General features: G+C 35.5%; 1 protein-coding gene across 6 annotated transcripts in view; it reads left to right on the top strand.

Moving 5' to 3' along the window:
- NPAS3 (neuronal PAS domain protein 3) overlaps window positions 1-23,108 on the top strand; it is a gene marked incomplete at both ends in the record, with an annotated part of 583,871 nt that overhangs the window by 171,231 nt on the left and 389,532 nt on the right. For 4 of the 6 annotated variants that reach the window (XM_084207725.1, XM_084207726.1, XM_084207724.1 and 1 more), the window contains one exon: window positions 3,084-3,328. In XM_084207725.1, coding sequence (XP_084063851.1) covers window positions 3,084-3,328 — 245 coding nt within the window. Of the gene's footprint in view, window positions 1-3,083; window positions 3,329-3,441; window positions 3,493-23,108 lie in introns of all 6 variants that reach the window. The other 2 variants (XM_084207723.1, XM_084207722.1) reach the window with 1 other exon arrangement.

Below are 23,108 nucleotides of genomic sequence, written 5' to 3'. Positions count from 1 at the left end.
TGTCATATGACAGGAACCAAGATGAATTTTGGTCCCGTGTCAGCATCACTGCTTTCTGTTGGGAGCATCACACTCTTCTTTTCTAGCATCCTCTTGGGATTATTAGTGCCAGCACTTTGCTTTATTAAGAGCATCTGACAAGGAAGCTGATGTTGCCTATCAGAATCACAGGTGCCAGAGAGGATTAACAGCCATGTTTAGGTTGTATCTAATGAATTCCTGCATCCTGCTGAGGAAATCACTGCTCCCAAATTAAGGACCCATTTTATCAGCATAACTGCAGTGTCCAACAGTACAGTGTATTTCCCTAGTGGAATTATGTAGAGTAGAAATTAGGACTTGTGTGCACATATCCACAGACACTTTCTTAATTTAGCCTAATGGTACTGGTGCCAAGAGAAGTGCTCCAAGTTACAAATTCCTTGACTTGATTCACCCCATGAAGCTTCTACAAATTATAATATAACAAATGGTTGGGAGAAAAAGTGAGTTATTCTCAATACTGTTTCTCAAGAGTTTCTTTTGTTTATCATGTCAGTTCCCCATCCCTTCTACTTTTTTTGTTGTGTAAGTTTGAATAACCATAGGCAGCTTTCAAATATTTCTGTTTGCTGACACAGGGAGCCTCACTTTTCAGCTTAACTGACTTCCATTGCAAGCTGTTACTGATCCAGTAATGTTTTACATAACTTTACATTCCAGTATTTTATTCAGTTTCAGCAATCTCCTGAAGCCTCTATAGGACTTGTAAACTGTGGATTTAGACTTTAGTGTTTCTAAGGAATATTTCATCAACACTCAATTTCTTACATTTTTTAGTTTCAGAAGTTGCTGAGATCTGTAATTTTTCTGATTTGTTTTACTAGAGATCTTTAACAATCTCCCATCTTACACAGGGATATAATTAAGTGCTTTGGGAAGAAGGTGTGGACCTCTTGGTGCAGACTTTCAGAACAGGTCTATAATCTCAATTCTTCTACTAACTTGATTTGGGGACTTGAATTCTCAGGCTTGGCTTCCAGGAAAAAAAAGGTGGTGACAGGTGGAAAAGGCCATGTCTTATGCCATGAAATTGAGCTTTCACTTGGAAGCAATTGTGCAGAGACATTTGCCTGCCTTTTCCTTTTGTTACTGTTGTATATATTTAACTTGTGAGGGCATACTGCTTCCTTGGAATTAATTGGACAGTTCATACCTCACAGAGTCGTAGCTCCCATATGTCTGTGTATACAGCAAATACTTTTATCTGTTGTATTTAATGCACCTTTTGAGGGATAGCCATTATGGTAGATATCTAAAATTTGTAATTTGAGAGAGCTGCAGCTACAATGAGCATTGTGAAATCTTATTTTTCTGGTACTTTTTTCCTAGAATATAGTTTACAAATCAAGGTGCTAGCATTCTATGTAGAATTTATAAAACCAAATATGTACTTTACTATATCATTCAGTAAGACTCTGTATCTTTACCTGTGGGTAAGGATGTGCTGTTTCCTCCCATACCTTTATCTCACCATTCCTATTTCTCAGCCAGACTGTCTTTTTGAATATAATTGCTATCGGTGTGGAATTGTGTAGGGAATGTAACATGTTAACCATACTAAGGGAGCTGTCATGGAGGGATTTCATTTATGTGTTGAGGGCCCAGCTGATATGCCCTACCAAGTGTGAAGTGTCAGAGATGGCTACAGAAATGCAGGTGGTTATGAATATTAAAGCAAGAGAAACTCTTCACTTTATTCCCAAGTTAGAAAAGCAGGTAAATAGAGCTCTTAGCTTCATGGTTATCTCCATACCTCAGTTCTACTGATTTACTTCATATCTCAGAGTGCTTTTGTAGATCTCGTCATTATGACTTTTTTTGTTGATAAATCCAAGGTTTCAGGAAGAGTTGTGGAAGCTGGAGGAAAGCATTTGTTATTCCATTATATACTGGTTGTATATAATGGTTCTGTGGTAAAACAGCTGCTAGCTAGTGGAATTGTGGCTTTAACTTCATCATTTGCTTAGTAGGTAAGCAAATGAAGCAAAGGAAAGCTAGACCCTTAATGAGGTACAAGAACAGTTTCTACTCACTTTGCACAGTGACGGACAGACACCAGCCCCAGCATCAGTACCAGCCTGAGTCTGTCAAGGCAGATGTATTGTGAAGCTTATAATATCCTGAACTGAACACTTTGCTCTGTGTAAAATAAAAGAAAAAAGCCCCCAGGTGTTAACCATTGTCATCCCACTGCATTCAGGAGTTTTACACCAATTAAACAAATAGTGCAGGAGTGAAATCTGAGTTATCTTTGTGTGTTCTGTATTGGTGGTGGCAAATGATGAAACAGGACTAAATGAATGTCTTTGCATTTCCAACAGCTCTATGTAAAGCAGAAGGTCCTTTCTGGTCAAAAGTTGTCAGTCTGCCATGTATGTGGTAGTGAATTACAGTCAGAAATGTGAATACCTTACCTGTATTAACAGCTGTCTCACCACACTGACAAAGGTTACTGCTTCCACTGCAAAGACAGTTGAACAGCTCCTGAAGAGCAGCTTCATGAAACACAGGAATTTTTACACCAGACTTACACTTCTGTGTCTCAGCAGTTAGTGTACAGCCTGTTTGGTAATCTTGGCTGCACTGCAGCTCCTGTCAGAGGTGGCAAACACTTGAATCATCTGCTTTTAACCTTCTCCCAAGAGTCAGAATTTGACAAAAATTAAGGCAAAATTGGCTTACAGTGAGTCAGGAGAAGCAATGGCACAGAGACAGATAAACCCCACATGTACACTCTATTCTTGGGATTTTTTCTTGAGACTGACAGCTGACAAAGGAAAGGCAGGCTAAAAAGGAAGTGGCTAAAGTGATTTAAGAGTAGTTATATAACATGTTGACTACCACTTAAATATTATTGTTAATTTCAGTCATTCAATTGTGAAGTAACATTTTATATATCCTGAATTCTGTAGATCCATATGCAACAGCATTTCAAAAATGTGGTAATTTGAAGAGAAGACCAGCAGTGAAAAAAGTAAATTGGTGAAATGGGACAGAACACTAATACTGATAAATGTCCTACTTTCTGTATTTTCTTTCAGTTTACAAGCTTTGAGGAAGGAAAAGTCCCGAGATGCTGCTCGCTCTCGTCGGGGAAAGGAGAATTTTGAATTCTATGAGTTGGCAAAGTTGTTGCCACTGCCTGCAGCCATTACCAGCCAGCTTGACAAGGCCTCCATCATCCGACTTACAATTAGCTATCTGAAAATGAGGGACTTTGCTAATCAAGGTGATCCTCCGTGGAACTTGAGGATGGAAGGACCTCCACCTAATACATCAGTAAAAGGTATGGAGTAAGTGTTGTTGTGTACTATAGAATATGGCAGCCTTTAGCAGCCTCTAAATTGAGATTTTTACCTTCATCCTTTCTTCTTTCCCTGCATATCAAATCCTTTAAAGGGATTCAAATGTGGAAATCTGAGGTCTGCATGAGAAAGACACCATGTGAAGGTGAAATAAACCTCTTACTTTAATTATTTTTTATTTAACAACAAACCTATGATGTAACTATTACAGCTCTAAATCTTCTGGGTGATGTAGACTAAATTCTTTCAAGTTATTTACCTGTTACTGTGTTGCTTTGTTTTAGTATTTTATGGAAGTATATGTTTGAGAGGAAAATGCCATCATTCCTTGATTTCAGAACTCAATCTCTTAATTTTCTGGCTATACCTTAAAGGTAGAATCACATATTTCTGAAGTTTGAAAGCATCACATCCAAATACTTAAATCTTCAGCCGAGAGACTAGGATATTATTTATCCTCTTGTAATGTCTATTGAAATTATTTTGATTTCTGAGCCAGTAGGCATTTATCAACAAAATAAACTGTTTTCAGTATTAAAAGATCTCTTTTGATGCTCAAACAAGCAGTTGGGGAGCAAAAGCAGTGTTTTAGATGTGAGCTGCCACAAAATAGAGGCTGTGTATATGTGGCTCCTAAATAGTCTTTCCAATGACCTGTGTAAAGTGGACTTTTTTTGGTAATCTATTATTTTTTCAGCTAATGCTACCTATCTGGATGAGTGTGATCTCTGTCTGATAGGTATTTTATATTAGGGACTAAGTTGCAGTAACAGAAATCAGGGTTACCAAACCTGGGATTTCTGGGTGTCCTGGCTTCAACAGCACAGAATGCTCCTTTATTTTAGCTACTGCTCTCATGTTTTGAAGGAAACATACATTTGGAAGAGGCATATGAGATTTGAGCACTTGAGGTTTTTTCCACGAATCATGAACTATAAACTCTTAATCTACACTAAACCAGATAGAAGGTATAGAGCAAAAGGCAAACAAAGAAGCCACCTTTAAGGGTTAGGGAGGAGGTAGAAATAGAATCTTAATTAGCCCACAGCTGTCCATGAAGGGTTACTTGTATTGATGGTGCAAAGGTTTTTACCTGCTCTTCCATTTAAAGGAAGTGATATTATTTAAGGAAAGTTAAAATTTTCAGTGGATGGAGAGAGGTATGGAGGGCAAAAACCAATGCAGATTCAGACTGATGATTTAGTAGCTGGACATAGTTCCATCATTTCATGTATTTAATTTATATTATCTGCCACATCATATATAATTCTCATGGAGGAAAAAAAAGCAATAATTACATCATCGAGGGCATGAGTGTAACATGGTTCATTAGGCTTCTGATATAATATGCAAATGTTCCCCACTTTTACAGAGGATGAGAGTTTATTCTCAAGCAATTAAACATTTTTTCAAGATAGATGTAAAGTCCTCTGTACAATCTATGATCTGTCTGTGCTTCTACAAGCTGTCCTGTCCTACTGAAACTCTGAACTCTGCCAATCTCTTAATATTTTTAGGGTATCTGGGATCTATTTTTCCATATCCTCTTCTGGAATATATACCTGAATACTGAATCTTCATTTTTCTGCGAAGATTCTAATGAACAAAAGAATTTTAAGGAAGAACAAAATCTTATTAGACAACAACATCACTAGTCTGATCTAGATTAATGTTTCTCCCTAAAAATTAGCAGGGTAAACAGTTAATGTCTGATATAATAACCCTGCCCCTCAAGCCACGTAGTGCTGTGGTTCTCATTCCTTTAGGTGCAGGGGGTATGGAGGCTTAGGAAGGGGTTTTGACATGTTTTTCCTCTTGTTTGGGTGCTTAGCTTAATGCTAAGTAGGATTGTATTATTTATGTGTCAGTATATTGAAACAATGCTTGATGAAAGTGTGTTTCATTGTGTAAGAATTCCCCATAAGCAGGTTTAACTCTATAGTACAGGTATATTTTACGACTTCACCAGTTCTCCTTACACAGAAACCTGTTAAGACATTCTGATGAAACATTCATGAAATTACATCAAAAGAAATTCAGTTTCATTTATTAAGGCTGCTTTTTTGCTGCCCTTGAAGAAGTTCATATGTATAAACAAGCTCACATAAATAGCTTGCAGGTTCATGTGAAGTATGGATGATGAACCTACAATAAAACACTAGACATACTTTGTATGTGCACAAGCAATCTTCTGAACTGACTTAAAGATATTTGGGAAATTATTTGAGAGGTACTTACATTGTACATTGTAAGTACATTGCTATTTTTTTTCTTCCCCCAAATGTGTTGACCTGCTTCTGTTAATCATTCATTTAAAAGCTTAGTTTTAAATTTGTCCCCCAATACTGTACAGCAATTAAATAATCTTAATTCAGTTTTTCAGGAAGGTCCTTTACTCTGCCCTGTATTTATCACAGCTTTTCTTAGAAGTCTGTAAAGGCTGATGACTTTGTTTTCTTATGCCTATTGTGTAGTGATCACTACAAGCTGTGCTTGCAAATGAGGGCCCAGGTAACTCCATATAATATTTTCAGAGTCAATTACTTCATGGAAATATCTTGAGCAATTGGAAAGTAACAGATAGTTTTCGCCATTATTTTATAAATATCTGTATTGTTATAATACAGATCAAATCTGCAATGAACATTATGCATTATTCAAGAAATGACCAGGCATTCTCAGCAGTGTTTCAGCTAAATAACTAATGATTGTAACCTTTAAAGAAATCTCATTGTGGTGACTATTGGTAAATCATTTCTCCATTCATAGTAATCTTTATTTAGAGGTGATCTAAAAACCATTATATCTTTTATTAATCTTAAAAGCAATAGCCAATGATTTGACATTTGCTAAAAATGGAAAAAAATTTCCATCCTCTAATACAGCAGACTTCAGTCATTTTTCTTTTGGTACATTGTCTAAGGCTTTCTGTGTGTAGGAAATCTCAGTCCTTATAAACAAATACACACACAGCTTATAGTAGATGGGTTTAATGACAGTTCTTAAAGACTGGGGTGTAAGTCTGCATCGAATAAAATAATCAAGATGTTACTTATAGTCAGTAGGAATAAAATTTTTAGTTTTTGAAAGTACATTGTGTTATCAATAACAGTACTGTTTTTGTTCCATCCTTCTAAAAGTCCTTCTTCCAGTTCTGGAATATCTTCTGAGGACAACAGTAAATGAGCTGCTTAGCCATGTTTTGAACTAAAAACTGAGTTTTCTGAAAGTTGTCTGGAAATAGAAGTATTTTAATTGTAATCATTGTGTGTTCAGGCAGAAAGTGGTGCCCTATATCGCGTGTAACTTGAAATCCTTTTGTGCATTCTGATAGTAGGCCCTGTAGTCCTGTTCCAACATCAAACTCTAGTGAGGACCTTTGTATTTTGGAATTTTGTCTTCCAATTATTGACTTAAAATTTGATTGCACTTTTGGCACAATCTGTTTCTCAAAGCATTCAAAGATCATGCAAATTTTCGTGTTCTTATCCACTGTATTGTAGGTCATTTTGCTAAGCCACGTGTTTTTCCTTTTTTTTTTTTAGTAGTGGAAAGAGGAAGGGAGAGGGGGAGTGTGAGGCATGGTGATTTTCTTCAGTGTGTTGAATGTGTTTGGCTGATGAAAAGTCATGCTGTCTTTGGGACATTGGTTCTGACTCAGAACCACTGCCACTAATACGAGAACGCTCATGACCCTTTGCCTTGAACAGAGCTTCCAGCTTCTGCAATTTATGTTTCTTTTGAAACAGAAAATAAATCCGGTAATCTGGTCCTAATTTTGCAATCCTTGTCCTGGCAATTTGCCATGATGACATTGAAATAGTTATTATATATTTATTCTTTTTTTTTTTTTCATTCAAGTGAGGTGTTAATTTCTGTCTTTGGAGATACAAATGTTTTTGCAAGGCCACGAGTCTTATTTCCTGTTGAATGATGTGAAATGTGGAAAGTAGAATATGTAAGACAAGTTTGGATATGTCAAGTTAAAAGTGAGCTTAGAATTTTTATTTTTCCACGCCAAAACTTTACATTTTATGTTACATAAGTAAAAAAACTTACTTCTGCTGTAGGAGAAGAGATGAGTGAGAGAGTGTAGCTGAGGAGTGGAAAAGGATTTCAGTAAATAGTTCTGACTGGTAGGTTATGTAAAAATGTCACTGTTAGTTTATCCATCTCTACTTTTGGTGTTCCATATTCTGCAATTAGGTAGTTTTACACATTTGCATTCTGGAATTAATATATATCAGTAGTAGGAGAAATCATTCTCTCAGAAGTATTTGTGGTGTATTGAATTTTTTCTTGTCCAAATTGCTCCTGTTCAATGTCAATAAATATAACTCTGAAAAATTCCTTGCCATAAAGCACTCAATGTTACTTCAAGTCTGTATTGGTAGAGAGATTTTAAAAAAATGATAACCAGAAGAAGAAAAATTACACTTTAAAACAAAATTGTACATTTTTCCTTTAAACTAGCATGTTTTTCAAAGGTTCCATTCTCAAGATAAACAAAGTATGTAAGTCTAGGCTGAAAATGAACTTGATGTCATATCATACTGCAGGGCTTGGGGTTGAGGAAATAAGTCCAGCACTTTGAATTCTCTGGGAAAGAAAACAAGCAATAATGATAATTGGAAAGTATGGTAATTGTTATCCCAAATGTCAAGTGGAATTACTTTCATTAATTTCAATATCTTTTTCTAATATATTTTGTGCTAGATATGTATGCATTTATAAGAGATGAATAAGTTGTTCTCTTCTGCATGACCTCATTGTGGAAACACTTTAAATAACATTACCTGTTGTTGGCCTTTAATATTTTAAAAGGAGTGTTGTCTTCTGAGCAGGAAGTACAAGATAGTGCAAGCCTTTCCCTGCTAAAACCCACAAGCCTTCCAGAAAGATCAGCCTTCTGTTCTGAACCCCTACACAATTCTGTCTCAGGGAAACCATCTATAAGGGCCAAGTAAGAATTATTTTCTTCCATAGTGTTTTTGGCCTAAGATGTTTTTTTCAAAGTTTAATATGAAAAACTCAATCAGATGAAAACAGGATAATGCAGATGAATTGTGGTGTTCCTTGATGTGAAAAGGGTCTCCAAATCCAGATCTCTTGTGCAGAATTTCTGCTCTTGTGCTGGAGAATTCAGATAGCCCTGCAATTTATTTCTCCCTGCCTTGCAGGCATTGTTCTCATGAGAATCTGATCCCTGTTTATATATAGGCTACTGATGCGCTCTGACTATGTATCAGTGCCAACCACTGATTGTAAACATAATGTTTATCCACTGTAAACCTGTTTATGTGGCAGTGCAGCCATAGGCAGAGGTACCTTAGTCTTCAGCCTATTGCATGAGGTAAAGATGACTAGGTTTTTTTGGAACGTGCTGAAAATTTCCAGAAGTGAGTGGTAAAACATGAATGTTCCCTGAGAGAATTATTGATGGGTTTCTGGTATGAAATATATGGGACCCCACAATGAGGTAGCTCAGTTTGAATCTCATTGTCATAGACAAGATGAATTGAATATGGGGCTGAGTTGGTGGTTGCCTGATGACAAGTGATCATGACTTGATTCACTCCAAATTTGGCAAATGGGGGAGGGTGTCAATAAATATGCTTAGTGCATTTCAGGGAGTGTTTGCCTAGTGGGGAAACTGATGGGCGAAACTGATCATGAAGAAAAAATTTTGATGGAAAAAATAAAATAATAGAATAAATAAATAAAATAGAATAAAAAAACTAGAATTCCCAAAGAAAAAAAAGAAATTATAATTTCCTATGCACCTGAAAATTCTAAAACTCTGTCCTTTTCCAGAATGACAGTAAAATAATTAAGTTGAAAAAATATGTATGTGTATTTATAGAAAACTTGCATAATTAAAGGGAAATATATAGCAAGAAAAAATGGACTCTCTGAGGTGCAGAATATTGGCAAAGAGAAGTAGAGGCATTAAGAAGAAAATCTAATGGGATTGGAAGAACTCAAGAAAGAATGGGTTTATCTGTATTAAAAATGTTAAATAATTCGGGCAACAGTATAGACTCTTTAGCAGTAAAGTATAATAAAACTTCTAATGATGCAGTAAGGCAGAAGAGTTTAATAAGGTTTATTTAAGTTCTTGCTTGTACAGAATCAATTCTACAAATCTTTCTAGTTCAGGTTACAATACAATTTTCAGGACAATCCATACTTTGCAAGCTCTGGTGTTGTGAAGTTTATAGCACTGAGCTGTTTCAGCCTCAAAGCATTATAGGCAGGATACTGGGACATCTCCTGCACTAAAGGGATAAAGTAAGATTGTTATATTTTTTCAACAAACATGGATAAATGGAAAGTAATTCTTATTGAACAAACCTAGCTTAAATGACTGAAATTGGAAGTCCAGTTAACTAGGATTTGCATTGTACACTGAAGTATTTGTAAGGCATTTGGAGTCCTAGTTCATAATAATTATAGTTTTGAAATATTGTAAGAATATTATGTTGGCAGAACCAAATTGAACACATTAACTGTATAATTAATTGCTCTTAGAAAGTTGATTAAAGTGATAGTTACTATTAAGAAAGGAGTTTCTGTTTTTCTACAGAATCTGCTCTGGGTATGATCATCAAGAAACTGGGATTAAACATGGCTTGACTGTTGATTTAAAATTCTCAAATTACAATGTTTGGATCATAGACAATGATCATCTATGCAGCTTAGTAAATCAAACCTAATTTTTTTTTTCAGTATAAGAATGTTGTTTTTTTGGTGTTGTTGTAGCTATTATTATTACTATGACTACTACTATTACTACTCTTATTATTTTATTGTAGTCATTGCTGTCCTAAATGCTAGGCTACTGGAGTTAAAGGACTTTGAAATGTTGTGGGTTTTTGTGAAGCAGAACAGAAATAAAAAAAAAGCGTTTCAAGTTCAGGGTTTTCGTTTTGGGTTTTTTTTTTGGTTTTTTTTTTTTTTTTTTTTTTTTTTTTTTGTGTGTGTTGTTGGGGTTTTTTGGGTTTGTTTTTGTTTTGTTCTGGTTTTTTTTTTGTTTGCTTGTTTTGTTTTGTTTTTTTCATGAAGAAACGCATAAAAAGAACCTACCAGATCCTTCTACTTCTGTTAGCAGAAATGAGCGAATGATTTACTTTCTCATGGTGCTTTATTTGTATCATAAAAAGTTCTATCCATCACTTCTGTGGAGACACAAAGCATTTACTGCTGATAACAAATTAATACTTGTTCTAAAATGTTGTCAATCAGATGTCAGTCCCTAGAAGAGTTGTTTATTGCTAAAACTTTACCTTGAAACTTAACAATTAAATAGGAAAACAACCAAACAGAAAGTGTTTTAAGAGCAAGGAAATAGAAAAGGTGGCATTAGTGTCGTTTCTCTCACTCACAACAACTACTGTATTTCCATTCTATTACACTGCAATTCATCTTCCTTTCTCTATTTGCTGGCCAATATTGCATACTCATTATGTTCTTTTAATATAGTTTATTATTCTTAGCCATTTGGGGCTTTTTTTTTTTTTTTTTCTGGAGTCCAGAGCTGAAACCCCAAATATCAAAATATCTTCCTCTCGTATTCAGTATCCAGGACTATCTCCTTTTTGGAGTTCTGCATCTTTCTCTACATGTGTGCATCCTTAATGCAGCCTTTGTAATGAAAGCAATCTGGTGAAGAATATTAATATTTAAAAGAAACTCCAAAGTTTTTAACTTTTCACTTTATTCTTTCTTCCTTCAACGTGGATGCCTTTCTGTGTACAGTAGTCCTTAGCGTGTCAATAAAAATTCACTCCTAAGCGAGAACATACTTTCCTCATTCCTGCTAAAAGGTGGTGGGTGTTGTCATTACAATTCATGGTTGAGAATATTGATGGTGCTGGCAGAATGGGTTTTGGCAAAAGCATGGGCTTCCGATTTGCAGAGGTAAATATATCAGGAGGAGTAGAGTATTGATGGTTGCTTTGGCTCCAACCTTAGTAGTGATGCTAAAATAAACCAAACATTAGTGACGCTAAACATTTTAATTTGAAAACTTTCAAATTAAAACAAAATTAATTTCTTTTCACTAAAATGATATAGATTTTCATCCAGTAGAAATTTCTGTGTAAAAACTCAGTGCCACAACATCCGCTTTTCCAAAGTTCTTAATAAAATGCTTCCATATGATTTTCACATTCATGTTTTATGTTGCATGGGTTAGCTCCAGGTGGTCTTTTTTAGAAGCATGAATATCTTAAATTATATGTGCAGTCTACATTACTTTTTGAAATAATGCACATGATGGGTTAGCCAATTACAGATGTGCAATGAATCCGGTGTGCCAAAAGCGCTTGTTCTGCTTTTTGCTTGTAGTAATCAGGAACAGTAATCACTGCTGTAGTTTTTGATATGTAAAATGAAAAAAGGCTGTTGCTATCTGCAGATTGCAATATCTGATGGAACTTCTATTTGTCTTTTTATTCACCCTTTTCTGAGCAGAAGGAAAGTGTCTTTGCTAGGAAGAGTGCTTTGGACAAAACCTCAGTTAAGCTTAATATCGTAGCGCACCATTTCGCAAATGAAAGCGGTTGTGGAATGGGATCTTGTGGTTGGATTTAATTGTTTCAGTGTAGCATTCATACCTTAGTCTCCTCTGCTAGGCAGAGAATGTAAGGCCATCCATAAAGCCCTGCTGCATTCAATAGAGCTTAGTCTTCTGTTATTGTAGCTTATTGGTTTTTATGGGTCATCTGAACTTCTACCATATATCTCCCGTTGAATGAATGCTGCTTTTAGATCTTGTCGAGGGATATCTATTGCAGGGATAATAAATACATCTGTATGAAGAAATGGGTTAACCAACCCATAATTAATGCAGCAGAAACCTAGAAAAACTCCCCAAAAAAAAAAAAAACCCAAAAAACCAAAAAACACAACAGATTGGCATGATTAATGGGAATAAAGCACTGTAACTGAATGGGCTTTTACAATATTTTTTATACCAAGAGTTACATTGCTCGATTTTGCAAGTAAAAGATTATGACTCAAAGAAAATATTTTATCTGAAAGGAAAGAAAACACAAAATATTTTTTTGAAATAGAAAACCTATGTTTCCCATATCATATGCTTGCAGTTGTACATTTACTAGTATTTTCCAAAGTGACTGTGTCAATATTTTAAGCAAATAATAGAGCCCTGGAAGTGAAGCATATGGATTTAATAATAATATTTATTTTCATGTAATAGTTATATTAGATCCCTCTGATCAACTGAGCAGGATTTAGATACTGACGGTAGATCCAGCAGTTTTAAAAACCAAAGTGCACTGATTTTATATCTATATAATATGCAAGTATAACCACAGTCTGACCAAAGTTTGACCACAATATCAACGCAGCTTAATTTCTGCAACTGTTCTCTTTGAAGCAGAGGAACGAAATTGAGTTTCCACCAAATCCCTATGCTCTTGTGGTCTCCCATTTCAATCAGGGATATAAAGTAGAATACAATGAATCCATAGTAAAGACTTTCCCAGGACATTAGAGAGATCAGTAAAAACTGTTTTCATTAGCTGTCAGTAATTAAAGAACACCCTTCATATAGAGCTTACAATTTAGAGAACATGTAAGCCTCTATATCTACCCGAGATCACAAGCGAAATAAGAATCACTACACAACTGGGGAACTTGTGTTCTTTTAAAATATCAAGCTCCCTTAAGGAAGATAATTTTCTGTTTATTTGCCAGCTTTTAAGCCAAAGTGAATATTTTTATTTTAAATTTCAAAGGTTTTAGTTACTGCACTTTCTGTTACCATGGAAAGAAAGAAAGGCAAGTGCCTCACAAAATATTTAAACACCAGTTGTGCCAGAGCTGTCTCCTGAATGGAACTGTTAGAAAATTCTTACCTTCATATCAGTTCTTGAGCTCATCATTCCCTAGAATTTTTTCACACAGAGTTAGCTGAGTGCATCTGCACAAGCATGTGTGTGTTGTCACTTTGCATTCTACTGTATCCTATAAAAATTCTTTTTGCTTTGCTTTGCATGGGACGATGCCATATGCAAGTACAAAATTATGTGGCTTATTTCATCATCTGTAAAATAGTTAAACACATATTTATAACCATAAAAGGAAGACAGAGATATAGTTTTGCTCACATTTTAATACATGTAGACAAGTCCCAAACTTCACCAATAGCAAGAATAATATTGTCAACTGCATATTATATCATATATAATATATAACTGTAGATCTTACAGAAAATCATTTGTACAAAAGTTAGGAAAATCAGGAGCTGCTTTTTTATTTTCTTTTATAGGTGCATATTGTATTTCTACAGCTATAAGAGCAATTGTACACCTCTATATCCCCTTTCAAATTTGAATTACTGTGTATGTGAGCTGTTTCTCATCCTCTTGATGCAGAACAGTGCTGATAATGCTAATAGAGAAATTGAGGCATATACAGATTTAGGGCTAGCTTTTCAAAAGAGCACAGCACTCCAACTGGAGCCAAATTTCAAAAGATCTCTCGTCCTATTCAGCAACAAAATAAATAGCCAGATTTTCAAAAGATTTCAGCACTTTGGTAATCTGATCATAAGAAGCAGCTGCTGAACACATTTGCAAAGCCAAGAGTGACTTTTCAGTATCCCAAGTGCAGTGTGTGTCAGAGCAGGAAATAGAGCCTCTTCCCATGTCACAAGTCCAAGAGTCCAGCTCTCAACCAATAACACTATATTCATGTCCTTTGCAAGAATTCTGTATTTAATGAAAGGAATTTTAACCCATTTAGAAATTTAACCCATGTCTATGAGGAAATATTTTTCAGAATAACATGAAGATTTGCGCTCAGGGTAGGTAATGAAGAAATCTAATAGGAGGAATATTGCTAATCCATTTTATATTGAATCTCTGTGTTATATTGTCTTAATTAGGTGTATCTCATAATACAGAAACCCTCCCTTTAGTAATTTTCAAAGATTTTGTAGTCAATTACCAATCTTTTAAGTGCCAAAAGAAAAAAAATATAATAAACAGGTATTCTAAAAGAATCTAGAAAAGTCTATAGTGTGTATATTGTATGGCAAGTCCAAGTGTGATTGATTTTCTGTGCACCTCCACCTTCCTAAAACAGTCCAAGTGTCTAGTTTTTATTTTTATTTATATTTTAAATAGTTCTTTCTATCCCTTCCTAGAGGTGAATAAATGGGGTGTTTAATTTTGTTCTTCTGAAGATAACTTTTTTTGTCATCTATTTAATACTTTTTATTTTTCTCTGCTATTATTTTGCTCTAACATCCTATCCTGAAGATTTAAAGGACATGTTTTGTTTTACGAATGTTACTAAGGAGCCGAGAGAAAAATTAGTAGCTCACCTAACTTCATCATACATTTGGCTTTAGTTGGTTTCTCCGTCCTCATGGAGCTTCTTGATTCTCCAACAAACTCATTAGACATAAAGGAACTGTATTTTACATACAGGCAGCTATGTTGAGTGGCCATTTGCTATGTATCTATTCACTCATCACTAGCTTGGAGTTAGCCCAAGAGATGCTCCTTGGATGGGAGCATCTGGCAAAGTCAGTGCTCAAACAACTTTACACGATGTGCTTATTGGCAGTTTTGGTGTATTTTGGTCTCCAGCAGTGATTATGCCAGACAATAAATGTGTCACAGGATGTCTGTGAAGGTATCCGTATCTGCCTTGGGAGGGTTTCCATTTTACCTGTCAAAGAGGAAGGTGAATTTGGAGACATCATTTGTTCAGCCTGAGCAGAACTGCACACAAAGGGTGGCCGTGATGGCCATGAGATGATTGGTCCTGGAGGCGCAGAGCAGTCTGGCGCTGTTGTGTCACGGTACAATGCTGAGCAGCGCTGATAAGCATCCAGGCTGACTTCTTGCAGACCCAAGACAGAACCTCATCCAGTATTTTCTGCATCTGTTTGAGACATAGGCTTATCTCTTTGGAAAGTATCTAATGTTGATGTAAAGCATTTAAATGATAAAGAATCAACTACATCCCTGGGCAGATTGTTCTAACGGTTAATTACTGTCACTGTGAAAAAAGTGTGCCTCATTTGTAGTCTTATTTCAGCTTCAGCATCCAAACACTGGATCTTGTTATGCCTTTTTCGCTAGATTAATGAGCTGCCTACTGTCAGAAATCTCTTCCACATGTAGGTATTGTGATCCTCTTAACCTTCTTTTCAGTAACTAAATAAATTGAGCTTTCTTAGTCTTTCACTATAGGGAATGACTTTTAGAAGTCTAATCATTCTTGTAGCTCTTACTTGAGTCGTATCCAATTTACTAACATATTTTGAGAGTGGAGGAAACCAGAGCTGAACAGAATATTTCAGTAACAGTTTCATAAAAACCTAAAGTAAAACTTGCATTAGCTATTCCAGTGTGATATTCTTTGGTTTAACCCAGTGACATGTATTTGACATACATTTTCATGTAATATGGACATGCCATTTTGGTGGGTATTTTACTTTGGAAATTACCCTGTCTGTCTGTCTCATTGTGATGTGGTTCTGGATTCCTTCTGCTGATAAGGATTGAACAATGTCAAAAGGTGAATCCTCATGAATAATTGTGAATACTGAAGGTTACCCTTGATTTTATGTTTTGTTTCAACGGCATAATTCTTCCAGTAGGAATAGTTTGTGATAGAAAGAACTGAACGTAGAGAACAGGTACCACAAGGTGAGATTGGAGAAGTAATCTTCTGGGACAAGTGGATTTCTCAGTTAGGATATTGAATGGGCCAGGGTAGCACAAGTGCAATATTATCTTACCCACAGACTTTGGAAGATTTCTCAGAAAAAAAATCTGTTTGGTGTTGTCTGAAAAGTTCCTTATGACACCTTCCAGTCTGATACCTGTCTTAGCCATACAACTTGCATTGTCATGTTGGGTATCAATAGCATATTTGGACGAGGGAAACACAGTCAAACTGAGTGAGCTTTGGAGATCCTTCAGAATCACATGCAAATGGTTCCCTTCAACCCAAACCTGCCTCAGAGTCACCTCTAAAATCCTAATACTGGGGTGCACAGAAATTAGGGATCTCTAGAGAAAAGTAATTGACTTTCTAAGAGAGCATATTAGCTGAAGACAGAATTTGTATGGAAATAGGAGGAAAAGAATTCCTCCTGAATTCAGACTTCCCGTGGTTCAAAATTAGAGTTAAGTGAGCTCAGACTTTCTGCATGATTTGAGCTCAGCTGTCTCTAGTATTTCCAAGTAGTGAAAAGAGATGAGATGTGTCTTCAACCAAAAAGTGGCTGCTTCAGAATCAAGTAGTTTCGTCAGAAGTGGAAGGAAAGCCACAGATTTTGCCAGTGACTTCCTTCAGTTCTGTTCTCAACAGTAAATTCTGTAAGTAACAAAGGTTTCAAGCTCTTGACCATTTACCACTGTGAATCGCTCTGGGAAAAAGATATTTTACTTTCTTTTAAATCCCATATAAAAGCAGTCTCCTGAGACTTCTGGGTCAATTCCTTTAACTTTCAGAAATGCAGTTGCACTCAGTTAACTTTCCTAGCCCAGCCAGCAATTTTTGGTCAGCTCAGGGGAAACTGGCTCAGTCCTCACTTCAGAGTCCTGGGATTTCATCTGTCCTCAAAAATTTGAAGTGATTTCAGAACTTAGGTCTTGCTTCTCTTGCATATGAAGTGAGTAAGAAAAGAAAATCTTTGCGTATGTAGTGGGCTAACTCACCATTTCTCTGCTGGGAGGATGCTGTGTGTACGCTTATGGGCAGACAAGAGACTGCTGACTCTCTAGCTCACTTTCTTCCTCATCTCACAAAAGGACAATTTTTCAATTGACTGTGCCCATATTTTCCCTTATATCTTCACCAAAGCTATATACTAGGGTTGTGTTACTCAGAGCACTAGTCAGCATTTAAGAATGCTTTGGCATCTTTGCACAAACTGTTTGCTATGAGTTATCCAATGATAAATTTTATATTTATCTGAGGATAAATAGGATAATTGCATTCTTTTGTGCAATTTCTCTACAAAATTATTAAAAGACTCTTTTTTAAAAGGGAAGCTTGAATATTAATATGTAATATTTGAGAGGAAAGTAAGTCAGGTTACTGTTTATTTCTGCTGTCAATGGAGTTCTTTGTGTATATATAAATGCATTTTACTAAGCTACACTAGAGTAACAAGAAAGTTGAAATAATCTGGATCCATCTGCTTTATATTTTGTGCTTCTAACAATTTCAGTTTGATGTCTCCGTTTAGTTTCATACTGATCATTTATACTGACAAAATGAAGGAAAAGAAAACAGGGAACCTGCCATCAATCATTCATTTAATCAACTAGCAAAAAATAGATAAATAAGCATACTGAGTTAATTATTTTTCTGTATGTAATGATTGACAATAATCTTAGTTTATTTCCTTTTTAACCTTTTACTGCCAGTATAGTTGGGATTAATAGGTAATGAAAAATGAGAAGGAATAAATTTCTGATAGCCACTGAATGTTGCTGACATTGGAGTGTTTTCCCCTGAAACTTCTTCCTGGAGATGTATCAGATCTCTGTCATGTGCTATTTTTCACACTTTTTTGTGCCATGTTTCATGCCATTTTGGTGATTGCTATTAGTTTACAGACATATGGTCAGGAATATTTTATGAATGAAGAGGTTTCTGGAATGTACAATATTACTTCTTCACATTTATATGAGAATTGTAATTTGAAGCTCTCAAAATACTTTGCACATGTTATTACAGAGTGTATTCAAAAGCTAGCAAAAAAGAGTGCTGCAGCTAATAACTTATGTTATCTGCTCCATCCGTCAGACACTATTTCTTTACTACTGGATCTTCTATTCCTCCTTTCCGCTGTTGTACTGGATCCATCTGAAGTGGAGCAGGGATTTTCAGGCAGAATTCCCAAAGTAGCTCTCCATGTTTGTAGTGCAGGAGGGTTAGCTCAACTTCCTCTCTCAGCTTTTTGCCACAAAATTGTCTCCCCACTTGTAAACAGGCATCTAAATAGACTCTAGTCAATCAGTAACGCTAGCTTCTAAAATATTTTCCTGTAATGATATTTCCATACATTAGTAATAGTTGTCATTGTCCTGAACAACACCTGAAGAGAATATTTTGCAGCTTTTTTTTTTTTTTTTAATACTGTGAAGAATGTCATTAAAATAGGTGGAAGACATAGTGTAGGACATGCTTTTAATCCAGCTTGAATGGTGTATCAATGCACACAATGCTTCAGTTCTGTGAGAAATAACTGGGTTTTATTCAGGTGTGTTTCCTGCAGTTTCAATAAAAGCGTTGTTGCATATTTCAGAGATGAAAAAGCCTTGTATGTGGATCTATGTGCTTTGGTAATGAAGGCCAAAACCTCTGAGGCACAAGTACATGAATTTTGAATTCACAGATTTTGTGTTTGGATTCCTGGGTTGGGGTTTTTTGTTCTCTTTTGTTTTTCCCTGAAAGAACGATCTAGTTACATATAGCCAGATAGTCTCTCAACTGGCTTTTTGCAGAGGTTCAAAAGCAGAAATTATTTCTTCTACTCAAAAATTATGTGCATTCTGAGTTTTTTTGAGGAACAAAGGGAAACAGAGGTAGTAATGATATTTGCCCATACACAAAGGGAAAAAAAAAGAAAAGGCAAAAAATCCCAAAGACTCCAAAGTGAACAGAAAAAATTCTGAAAATATGAAAGCCATTATTGATATGGTGTGTAGGCGTCAGTCTTTCAAAGGCACAGTTCAGGCTTGCATCAGAAATTTCCTGACTGACCTGCATTGTCAGAAATTTCCTGACTGACCCGCATCCCTGGGGACAAACACCCTTGCCACTGCATGGCCTTCAGGGACCCTGTGGTTCTGCTGGACTGCAGCTGGCAAGACAGGGGCTGGAGCAGGGCTGTGCTGGGCTGTGCAGCCCCCGGGGAGCACAGCAGGGCTGTGCTGGTGGAACAGCCGAGCTGATGACCCTGCACAGGGGCATTCCACCCCTGCCTGCAGCAGGAACAAGGTTGACAGGCCTCTGATGGCAATTTGTGGGCTCTGAGTGATCTGAGGGATGGGGTGAAGTGGGCTGTGACCGTCAATCTGTAGGGTAAGAGCAGTTGGTATTCTCTGCAGGAGCATTAAGTGTCCTTTGTGGTGGTTGCCTGAGTCTTGACTCTGAGGATCTCATCTCACACTTTGTAGGTAACTGGAGACAAAGTGTTTGGTTGGTTCTTTCCAGGGTTTATTAAACAGTCTAAAAATTTTGCTCTTTGGGAAAACAATGAATTTTTCTGACTTGGGTCATACTGAATGATTTATATTCACTGAGAAGTATTCTAAATCGAGAAATTTTTTTTTTGGTGGCAAAAAATGTTTAGAATTATTTTCTCACTTGAAAAAATGTATGACTTTAGCTGTGTCACAAAACAAAAAATAGCAGACACTTCTGCAAAAATCCTTGAAGGCAATCTGGCTAAATTTTTTCTCTGCAGCAGCATATCTGCTCTATCCCTTCAGTGGGCTGAGCACAGTCTAGCCCTTTGTGTGTAACAGCTTTATGTTTATTAGCAGCTGTTTTCTCCTAGCTAAGCTTGACAAAGGATAGGGGGAAAGATTAAAAAGACTTTATTACTCTCCTTTCTGGTAGGAAGGAAGCAATGACAGATATGAGTGGTCCCTTTGCTGATGTCCTGTTTGTGCTGGTGCTCCCTGGTGTCCCCCTTGCTGAGGGAAGATTCTTCCTCCCAGAGCACAGCTCTGCTCTAGCAAGCTGGCATCCCTGGTGGCTGACTGTCACTGGCAGGACCTTTTGTGGGACTTTCTTCTCTCCATGATCATTTTTTGTAAACCATACATGTTCTAGAGAATGTGGTACTTCTTGCTCATTGAAGAAATTATGGGTTTTTTATTAAGGAGAAAAGATAGACTTTTCATTCTTGTTTGACCATTACATTTATTGCCGTTAAAAATCATAATTGATACAATATCTCAAATTAGAAATTTTAAGAGAGTATAAAATTTGGAACATAATATGTAACATAAGAATTCTAGTCAATCTAGAATTTTTCTGTGATACAACCTCTTTAAGAAAAATTGCTGGATTTAAGCAGATACTGAATACCATTTGTATTTTTAGGATTCTTAAAATTAATTGGTCAATGACGTTAAATATTTTGGAGTATCATATCTAAATGTATTGGCACTGTATTGATAGGTAATTCTTGGTTAGTTGACTTTGCAGTTAGTTACCAGTCTACCAATTCTTCTATCAATAATGATCAAACTACACTATTAGGAACTCTGAATTCAACTGTTTTTCAGCTCAGTATATGTCTTTTAACAAAAAATAGATTTTTTTTTCCCCCTCATTTTTTTTCCCCCTTAGAACAGATATTGATATTGATAATAATCTGAAATATAATTAAATGGAAATTCTTGTGTTTCCAATTCAGATTTTCCACAGTTTTCTGTCTTATATAGCATTTATTAAGTGTTTTAAATAAATTTTTCTTTGTATTTTACTGTGCAGCTTATGTACTCAAAGCATCACCTAAGTACCAGTAACACATTCTTGACTGAATAATGATGTATGTTGAATGTTACTTTTTTTGTCTTATAAATGGATGGCAATTTACACAGCTGTGGATGTGGGATGTTTCAATCCCAGACCATGTTGTAAGAAAAATTGAATGACAGTGAGCAAAACAGCAGTAATTATAAAACTAATTACTAAATGCTGATGATGCCCATAGGCTTTGCATAACTAAAATTAGAAAAGGAAATTGCTTTCGGCTTCAGAGAGGCAACATGCTAGTTATTTCACTGTTTCAGTCAAAATGGAACATGGTGTATAAAGTTCAATCACAAAAAAACCCCCACATTAGTTTATGCACATATTTTTTCATACTAAAATGTTAAAGAATTCAGCCTTTTTGTCTTTTAATACAAACACATCTATAACATAAATCAAGAATAAATGTCATTAAACTACTTGTTGGACATCTTTCCATATAGTTTTACAAGGCCAGATTTACCATTGAATTATTTTAGCTTTATGTTTATCAAAAACATGCATGAATATAAAAAAGGAAGGGTTTCCTATCACGTAGGCCCAAATGAAATAAATGTTTGGGATGAAAAGCAGGAGACTGGATTTCAAAATTCCCTGAGATGAATTCCAGCTCCTATTATATGAATCCTGGGGGTACATATAAATATATATATATATATGTATGGCGACTGTATTAATTTCTTACACTTATATGTGTTTTTCCAGGGATAGAATTGCTAGAATGACTCATTTGAATATAGTATATTTTTATACTTTTTGTTCATGCCTATATTACATGTAGATTAATGCAGACACACAGGCATAAAGTACATAAATGAAACACACATGTATATTGTAGACAAATTTAATTTTCCTTATATAGGAATGCAAAATATATTTCACTGTGGTGGGGTTTTTTAATGCTGCATTTATGCTTAATCCTGCACAATATGAGAATATCATGCATTCTAAGCACATTTCTTTAAAAATTTATTTTTATAAAAAATTGACTAAAACATTGATCAGGCTTGCAGCTTGTAAGACTCAGTTTAACAACTAGGATTTATGCTTTTGTTCCATAGAAAATTACATAAACATTATGGAATTTATCATTTGAATTTAGGGTTGGGATTTGTTTTGCTTTTTTAAAGTTCTCGATTTTTCTTTCACTTTTTTTATGTTATCTGGGAAATATTTATATTTGTCCTGTGTGAGCAACTAATAGATAACTACTTCTCAAAGGCTTGAAAGAAAACCTCATTGGATTCTCTTGCATCAGTATACATTGAATAAAAACCACCAAATTTAACTTTCAAATTATTGAAATACATCTAGATTTAACACTTTTGATAATGGATACAAACATGAAAAATATAAATTCTGTATAATTCTCTGTAATCTGTAGAATTGTCAAGATTATATATTCTATTATATTTTCTGGGGTTTGATAAATAAACTGGAAGCCTTAGGACTCTCTTTATTTAAACACTTATAGGAAAGTATATCTTAAGTGTAATAGAGTCGTAAAGTGCATTTCAATATATAAACAGTACAGTAAAAGTTTTCTGGGTTTTTTAAGAAGACTGCTGAGTAATTTTTGACTTTCTATATTCCAGTGCATTTGTACTACAGCAGATGAAATAGATGTGTTGCATGTTTACCATAGAGAATAAAAAGAGAGTGTTTGGTATATCCAATTTTGTGAAATCGATTCACAATTCTCACTTGATAAAGCCTCCCCCCCCATTTAAAGGCAAGTTTCTGCTCAGTCGTTCAGAGCAGATTTTAACTATTCTCATTTTAACTATTCTCAATGTTTATATGTATAACATACACAGTTCCAGTATAGGTTTGTAAAAAAGATTCAAGATGGTCTTGAAGATATAAAGAATTAAAATTTCTCTCAATTCTTATGGATTTGGGCATTAACAGCAGCAGCATTATTTGTAGCCATATTTCTCAGTTTCATTTCCAATTCTCTTTAAATCACTGTGATACTGGTGAATGTGATTGCCTTTAAGAGGTGCTTGAAAAAGCAACTAAGAAATCCTTCCTATAAGGACAGCACCAGTTTCTCAAAGGTTTCTGTCATGTTACTCTTTAGCAATCTTTCTGTTGTATGGAAAGAACCAATTTATTGTCAGTACTTGAAGGATACAGAATGTCTGATTGACTGCCGCCCTAGCCTGTTGTTTTTAACATAAACATTACAGCTGTGTTTGCTTTGAAATA

Source organism: Fringilla coelebs (assembly GCF_963513975.1).
Source record: "Fringilla coelebs genome assembly, chromosome: 6".
Classification (NCBI taxonomy): Eukaryota; Metazoa; Chordata; class Aves; order Passeriformes; family Fringillidae; genus Fringilla; species Fringilla coelebs.
The sequence above is the reverse complement of the archived record's forward strand: the minus strand, read 5'-3'. Positions and strand labels throughout refer to the sequence as shown.